The sequence below is a fragment of the Arachis ipaensis genome, chromosome B01, assembly GCF_000816755.2.
Source record: "Arachis ipaensis cultivar K30076 chromosome B01, Araip1.1, whole genome shotgun sequence".
In the NCBI taxonomy this organism is placed as follows: domain Eukaryota; kingdom Viridiplantae; phylum Streptophyta; class Magnoliopsida; order Fabales; family Fabaceae; genus Arachis; species Arachis ipaensis.
The window spans coordinates 44803460-44811406 of record NC_029785.2 but is presented as its reverse complement, the minus strand read 5'-3'; the positions used below and the strand labels follow the sequence as shown (position 1 = coordinate 44811406).

The window sequence follows — 7947 nt, the reverse complement described above, 5'->3', positions numbered from 1 at the left end:
CGTACAAAATTCACATTTTTAAATTTCATTAAGTTCAATCCATCTTGAAAATTTAAACATTCCACTATTAAAAAACTGACCTGCCCATATTTTGAAGAAAATCACATACAACAATATAAAATACTTATCACTTGATTCTCATAATTTCGTAATATTATTATAGTATCATTAATTCATTATAAATGAGAGAATAAGTAAATGCATTACTTTGTAAACCACGGTTTAAGATGACAAGAATAACGGATCCTTTGTAAATTAAATTCCATTAATAACCGAAAAAAATTACAAAGGGCCAAAACTCATATTTCACAATTCCATGTTGAGGGCCATCTTTTTCTTGTAGGATACATTGTATTTGTTGTTTTTAATAAAATGAACAAATGAACTATGCTATCTATCCCTTACTAAGAGACCACCGGTATCTTAAAGCCAAGATGGGTGACCTTTGCATTTTTTTTATATATATAAAAACACCTACGTATGTATTATAGAACAGTGGGACAGGGGAAGAGATCTTGTATCACCATCCTGAGACCAAAGAAATGCATTAGGGACATCCCAACGATGACTTAATCACGAACAAAATTTGATATTTACAGCTGAATTATCTTCTCAAAGTTCAACATCCTGGAGATCTCCGAAACTGCCACTGCCATTCTTTGGAAGAGGGCTGGTAGGCATGCTCCTCGGAGAATTGTACTCGTTAGGCATAAATGTTGATGGTGGCATTCCCAAAACTTCACCTAGAGGCCTATTGTTACCCTTTTTTCTCGGGCTAAATGAATTGCCAGCACCAGCATCCCATGAAGCTGTTCGCCGTTGAAGGAAACCAGGGTTACCACCATTCGTCATTGCTAGCTGGTTTGAGATGTGACCCATACTCGAAATCCTTTGCGGGGGCAATGGAGGCTTGGGACTGAGGGGTTGTGGCCTATCAGTCCTTGGAGATGTAGCAGGATTTTCATTGCCGAAGCTATCTCCTTGATTGCTTTCTGCTATACCCGTCATGGTCTGATCATTTAACGACGGTACAGGAGAAGGAATGAAAAACTTTGCACTGGCAGCAAGAGCAGGTTTGGGAGAAGTAATAGGTGATGTCTGAAAAAAGTTTGCAGAGCTTCCACCTCCTTGGTTGAAGGTGTCAACGTACCTGTATAATTCATACCAGTAATAAAAATTATGCCTTTCAAATGCAGTAAATGACACAGAATCAACTATCATTAAGAGACTCAGCCCCTTGTTTCGAGAAACCAATCCTAGCTGCAAAGAAGAGACAGAACTCATACGCTCTCCTCTTATTTTCAGCTCTAAATTACCGGTTATTTACAGTTTTTGAAGCATCTTTTTAATTCAATCTCAAAGTTCTTGAAGGATCTTCATCTTCAAAATTTATAGTTTATTGGATAAACCAGCGGGAGATTAGATTTACAATGACAACTGACAACTATTGCTTGTATTGAAGTTGAACTCTGCTTCCAAATATGACATGATCATATAAGAATTGAAAAAATTGTATTACCTTGACCTAACACCCATGCGGGAACGTGCAGAGAATTGATTTGTGCTAGGTGGGATTGGTGGCATCCCTGGAGTAAGTTCAGGACTCGAATGTATTGAATCAGAGCCTCCATTGACAGATGATGCTTCTGTCTTCAATGCAGATTTCAAGTTGTATTCAGTTGAACCATTTTGCAAAACAGCAGTTGTTGGAGGTGGTGGCGGTGCTGTTTAGCCTCCATTGACAGATGATGCTTCTGTCTTCAATGCAGATTTCAAGTTGTATTCAGTTGAACCATTCTGGAAAACAGCATTTGTTGGTGGCGGCGGAAGTGCAGTTTCTTCAGCTGGAGGTTCAGCACCTTCCTCTACCCATCTCTTCAGTTTTTCGTCATAGTAAAACTTGTTCTTTTCTCCCAATTTAGCCTTCAAAGAGCAGAATAAAACCATTTGAATTAGTAACACTGTTGAAAAGAAAAAGAAAATCAAGCATGGAATAGTAAACAACTAATAATACCTGTTTGCCAGAACGAGGCCTCAAGACTAACCCCATCGTCTTTTGCAGAAGTTGTGAGCCAAAACCAAAACGAGAAAAGCGAGACGTGCCCCCTGATACTGCCTCTCCTTGTGAATCAGATGATGTTTCCTATAATAAAATGAAACAACCTTATTCTTTTATTTATGTAAGTTATTACAAGAGCTCAACCAAACACATGAAGCAGAAGCAGAAGCAGAAGCAGAAAATGTCCAAAATACCCCTTTCAAATCAATCACACACCTGTCTGGGGCTTCTACCAAAGTCTGGTTCTGAAACACTTCTGTTAGACATTGTCATTCTATTACTGTCAGTTGTCCACTCACTTATGGGTTCCATTGAAGCAGATGGAACTAAGGATGACATGGCCATTGTTGATTGGCTACTGGATACTCTATGTGCCACAGAGTAGTGATGTTGTTCATTTCCATGAAGGGTTCCTTGCGATGATGATGGAGCAGGTGGGGGCAAACCACCAACAACTTTATGTGCAGTACTATCAAAAAAGTTTAGCAATTTGCCCACTAATTTAGCAGGAGCCAAATTTGCAGCATATCCACCCTGAATAGATATTGTTAAATGTGTTATGGGAGATGCTAATAAGTAATAACCAAGACTATCAAAATAATGAAGATTCAATCAAGGACTAGGAAGTACCTGTTGATGGGTTCTAATTCTCTCTTCAAGAGACAATACCAATTGTTTCCATATTTCTACTTCTGGATTGCGGCCAGTTTTCAAGGACTTCAGTGCTGCTTGACAGTACCTGATGTTGTATTACAATGATTATTAGTTCAGGAAGACTACATAGCGCCTAAATCACAATTATATAAAATGCACTTACTTCAATGAATCTGAAACCTTTCCCACTTCAGCAAGCATATAGGCATATATAAGCTTATATGGCTGAAATGGAAGCAAAATAAACTGAGAGTTCCCAATCACCTTTGAATATTCATATAACTCGGTCCTCTGTTCAAGTAACCATTACAGAAGTTATGTTTTGAGCAGTTTCAGCAACGCAACTTGCAAAATATTAATCATACTGCGTAAAATATTATTTGAGTTACATGTCGAGGTCGCTTATGTATGTCACAATTATTTGTTGATAAACCTAGGATGGGAGAACATGGAAGACCCAATTTCAAAACTTAGATTCCCAAAGTACCCCCATGCACTTTACACAAGCCAAATCTATGAGAAAGTACTTAAAACATGTACATGCAATAGGGAAACCGAAATTTGTGGAAAAACCAACTTAAGAGCTCAAGTACTTTCAGTGAACCTGGATAGCTTCTGGACTAGCATAAGTTCGAGGAAACTTCCAGTGATCTGCCCCTAAAAGACAGAGCCTTGCAGTGTCTGAATATGACTCAAAGCTTGCTTCAGCAACTAAATAGCAGATGTGTGCAGCAGTGATCTAAAATACAAGTATCAAATCAAAAAGGAAACTGAACTCTTTTTTCTTAAAAAAAAAAAGGAAAGTCATCAAACAAAATAAAATAGAAATTCAGAAAAAGTATACCTCACTTCTCTCCTTCCACAAGCAATCGCCTAAATGAACAATTACAAGTTCATCATCTTTGGTTCTGTTTGCAGTTATTACAGCCAGATTTTCCTCCCAATCATCAAGCATGGCATTAGATCCTAGCTGAAAATTTAAGGAGACAACAACAAACTCTCCAAATCAAACAAAAACCAATAACCTTTGCAACTATTGGAACCTGGAAGTAAGAAAGACATCTGAAATTACATAAGCCGATGTATGGCTTATAGTATTATCCTATTGAGATCACCTGTGCAGACTGCTCAGGCATATTAAAGGCACTGGGATCCCTCCCAGTTGAGCTGTCAGAAGAGAAAACTTCAGCAGGTTGTCCAGCAATTAGAAGGCACAACGTTCGCAGAGGTGAACCTGCAACCAGTTGTCGAAGTGCCATTTGCTTTACAGTATCAACATACAACTGCATTGCAATCATGTACCAAATTCATTCCCATAAAAAGGCAGCATGAAAAAGGACTTTAGGACATAAAGACTGTCTTGCTCAGCAATTCAGGATCACTACTTCAGTCCAGTATATAATTAGTGAAAATTTGCAGCTGACCTGTTCACCAAGTTGTGAAGCAATGACAAGTGCAGGACCCCACAATTGACCTTCTTGTGCACATTGCAAAGCCTCCTTCCTTCTGCCAGATACAAGAAGATTTTGTACCTCACAAGCCGTAGCCTAGATCAAAATCAAAACGAATTAATGAATATAAGTTCAACAATCTGAAAGGAAGGGACAGCGGTCAGGATTTAATACACACCCGCATTTGTCCTTCAGAAGGCAAATTTTGCAGGCAGTGTCTCAGCACACCATATTGAGTGAACTCCTGGCCACTCGTCTTAGCAGATGCAAATAGTTTTGCAACGGCTGACTCAGGAGTATCATTTTCCTACATTCAATCCCAATAAGTTACCAAATCCAGAACTTTCTCCTGAGGCGAACAGTATTAGGGCAGTAATATGACAGTGAATTTATATAATAAAGGGGGGGCATGATAAATTAAAAAAATAATCATACGTCATAACTTCTAGGAATATTTTTTTTGGATAATGAAAAAAAATAAAAAAGAAGATAATATGGCAATTGGCAATAACTTCCAGATATCAACCAAAAATATTACAGAGTTGGGGTTTGAAGAAAGTTATAGCAACAAAATTAATCACCAACTGATGTTTTGCAGTGTGTCTAAATATGTTCAGGGCCTTATTTTTGCTCCCAATAAACCCATAAAACTGTCCCTTCTCAGTGCTAAGGTAGAGTACATACCACATGTCTACATCCACCAAAATCCTTTTCCTTGTTAATCTACAGCTCTCAAAGGTATGGAGAATTCAAGGAATGATGACAGATAAAGGAAACAATATAATTACAGGATATAAATCTAACTTACTTTCAGTTTGTTGTCCGAACCAAATGGCGAACGTAGTTTCCCATAATGTTGACACGCTATTTTAAGCAAGGAGAGAAGGAGTCTCAATCTTTCGCCTTTCTTATAATCCATGTCAGATGATCCACAGCGTGCAACCCGCTCATCTATCCATTTGTACAAATCTTTACTTCCTACACTGCCACCAACCAAAGGACCTGGGAAAGATTGCTGGGTCAACGCATGAAAATAATCACTGCTGCTACCAACGCTGGAAGAATCCCTGCTTCCTGTGACAACTTCCATCACGTTCAACACAGAAATTGAGCCTTTTCCAGCAGTATCCTGCGGATAAAAACTAATACAAAGTTAATCATCATAGAGACAAAATGAAGGTTGAAGCATATATCAAAATCTTTTAGAGAGAATCAAGAATTAACCTGGCTACCATATGATGAGCTCGTGAGACTAGAACCCTTCATTACAACAAGTTTTCCACCAAATCCAAAGGTTACCAAGGCATGAGGAGGACGTCCAGCTGATGATCTCCCTGCATGAGGGGCATAAGAATATTGATGCCCACCCTGATATGATTGCTGGGCATAACTAAAGGATTTCTGACTTTCAGCATAATCACTTGAGAAACTTTTGTGCTCATCAAACATTGTATTAGAACAATTTAAATGTTGAGCAAGATCTGCAGTAGGGGCAAAGCTTTGAGGTTCAAAACTACCAGACCGATGATGATTGCGATTTACTTTATTGTACAAAGGAACAGATCCAAATGAACTAGAAGTACTCTGTTGATCTTTGTTTACAGAAGCATTTGAGCCATAAGAATGATCAAATTTCTTGTTTCCAACAGATGGTACATGATCCCCACTTCTATTAGCATTCTCAGTTTTGTATGGATCCCAACCCTGCTGATGGTTAACACCATACGAAACACTCCAGCTACTATCCCCAGCTGCTTGGCCACCAATGTCCTGTGAACTGTAATTGCCAGCTTGACTGTATTCTGGATACAAACTATTATCGGTATGCAAAAGAGAACTGGTAGAAGCATGCCCATTTTCCAGTCCCTGAGCTGTGGATTGAACTGATGAATTGTAACTATCTAATGAGCGCCATTCTTGGGCAATTGTGTCATAGTACCAACCAGGATATTGAGGATCGAGATACATATGTTCTGGGTACCCACTGTTCCCTTGCAAAACCTGATTCCAGCTAGATACACTTTCAGTTCCAGTTTCAGCCAATGTTCCTGAAACTGATTGAGAAGTTTGCTGCATATAGGAGACCTCTGCTGTAGCATCGGAAGCAGCGGTCCAACCTACTGCCACTGCTGAATTGGCATCAGAGCTTCCTTGAGTCGCAGCCGTCACATCATCAACTTGATACCATTGCCCAGTATTGTAATCATACTTCCATCCAGGATAAAGATTTTCCCAATCCTGCACATCTTGCCCACTTGTGCTATTTTCAAGAGATGCATCGTAACCTTGACCCTCTTGATATTGCCCATCACATTGAATCCCATTATCTTGTTTCACCTCATCGTTAGAATCACCATATGCTTTCCCAGCAAAATCCCCACCAGATTGATTCCCAAAATCACTGAAAAATTCAGAATAACCCTCTCCCCCGCCAGAATTGGTATAAAAAGCATTCCAATCTACTTCCTTAATTCCCAGACTGGTGGCTCCGTTGCCTTTGCCCACACTCAAATCCTTTGTAACTCCCCATCCCATTTCATGATTTCCTGGATCTGCAGTTACTTCGCTTGAAGACACCAAAGAACCTACCTTTTGATAATTTCCTTTAACGGTTTCCACATTAGATTTATCAGCATCACATTCCCTTTTAAGCTCAATCTCATCCTTGCCGACACCACCTCCCTTTTGATAATTTCCTTTAACAGTTCCCGCATTGGATTTATTGGCATCATGTGCTGTTTTCAGCTCAATCCCACTCTTGACAACATTACCTTCCTTCTGATAATTTCCTTTAACAGTTCCCACATCGGATTTATCGCCATCGTCTTTTCTTTTCAGCTCAATCCCACTCTTGCAGACACCTGAATTCTCAAATGCAGCATCGGCACGGGCATCGTCAATTGCCAGATTTGCAAACGCCTTCACGGAATCATCAGAATCGTTTCGTACATCACCGGCGGCAGGCTCAACAGGTGCCTCGTCGACATCATCGTCCTCAACCAGCTTATCGAAGAAATCCTCATCCGTTTGATCCTCCAAATGGAATGGAGGATAAGAAGCCATCTCCCAAAACCCTAGCTCCTTGATTTCAATTCCCGATTCGCATTAAAAATCCCTAATTCTCACCTCCTAACACAAATCCTAACCTCCGTGTCGGAGCTTAAACTCGAGATCCAAAAAGAATAAAACATAAAAATACAAATCACTTCTCCATCAAACCACAACCTTGAGTTGCAGAAAAAGCAGCAACAACAACATAACCGAGATCTATGAACTCCGAAATGGAAGAACCTGCGAATGAACGAGGAAAATTTCAAGGAGGAAGCATTACCCAGAAACTGAAGAGTTTCAGCCTCAATCAAACGCACCGTTTTGTGCCGCGGAGCAAAAAACATTTATTTAAAAAATCTTAAAGTTGTGCATTATGGATTTTATTTATTTATTTTCTTTTTTCTTTGTTCCCAGAAATGAAAGAAAACCAGAGAGAGACAGAAACGAAAGAGAAAGAGAATGATAGTAAACAGGGGAAAGCCCTTGATTTCGCACCTCACCACCTACTAACGTCACAAACGGAAAACTACAACGTTTTTTAGTTTTGGATTATTTATTATTTATTTTACGACCCTTAATATATATATTTTTAGTTTCTCCAACTTCCTCATCCTTTTTGTATATTTTTTTTCCGTTTTCTGTTGTTTGTTTTTTTTTCACACTTTACCGCCAGATTTTGATTGTTCAACATTCAGTTATGATTGGAAGAAGGTTACCGTGTATTTGCATGCA

General features: G+C 39.2%; 1 protein-coding gene across 1 annotated transcript; it reads right to left on the bottom strand.

The window, feature by feature from the left end:
• LOC107629847 (protein transport protein SEC16A homolog) lies at nt 243–7704 on the bottom strand. Its single transcript, XM_016332773.2, has 14 exons — nt 5389–7704; nt 4973–5293; nt 4343–4471; nt 4138–4260; nt 3829–3996; nt 3558–3683; nt 3318–3452; nt 2877–3004; nt 2690–2798; nt 2276–2593; nt 2015–2143; nt 1734–1923; nt 1520–1625; nt 243–1150 (listed from the first exon to the last, which is right to left on the bottom strand). Exons 1-14 carry the CDS (start codon nt 7225–7227, stop codon nt 613–615), a joined length of 4359 nt encoding a protein of 1452 aa, XP_016188259.1. The 5' UTR covers nt 7228–7704; the 3' UTR covers nt 243–612.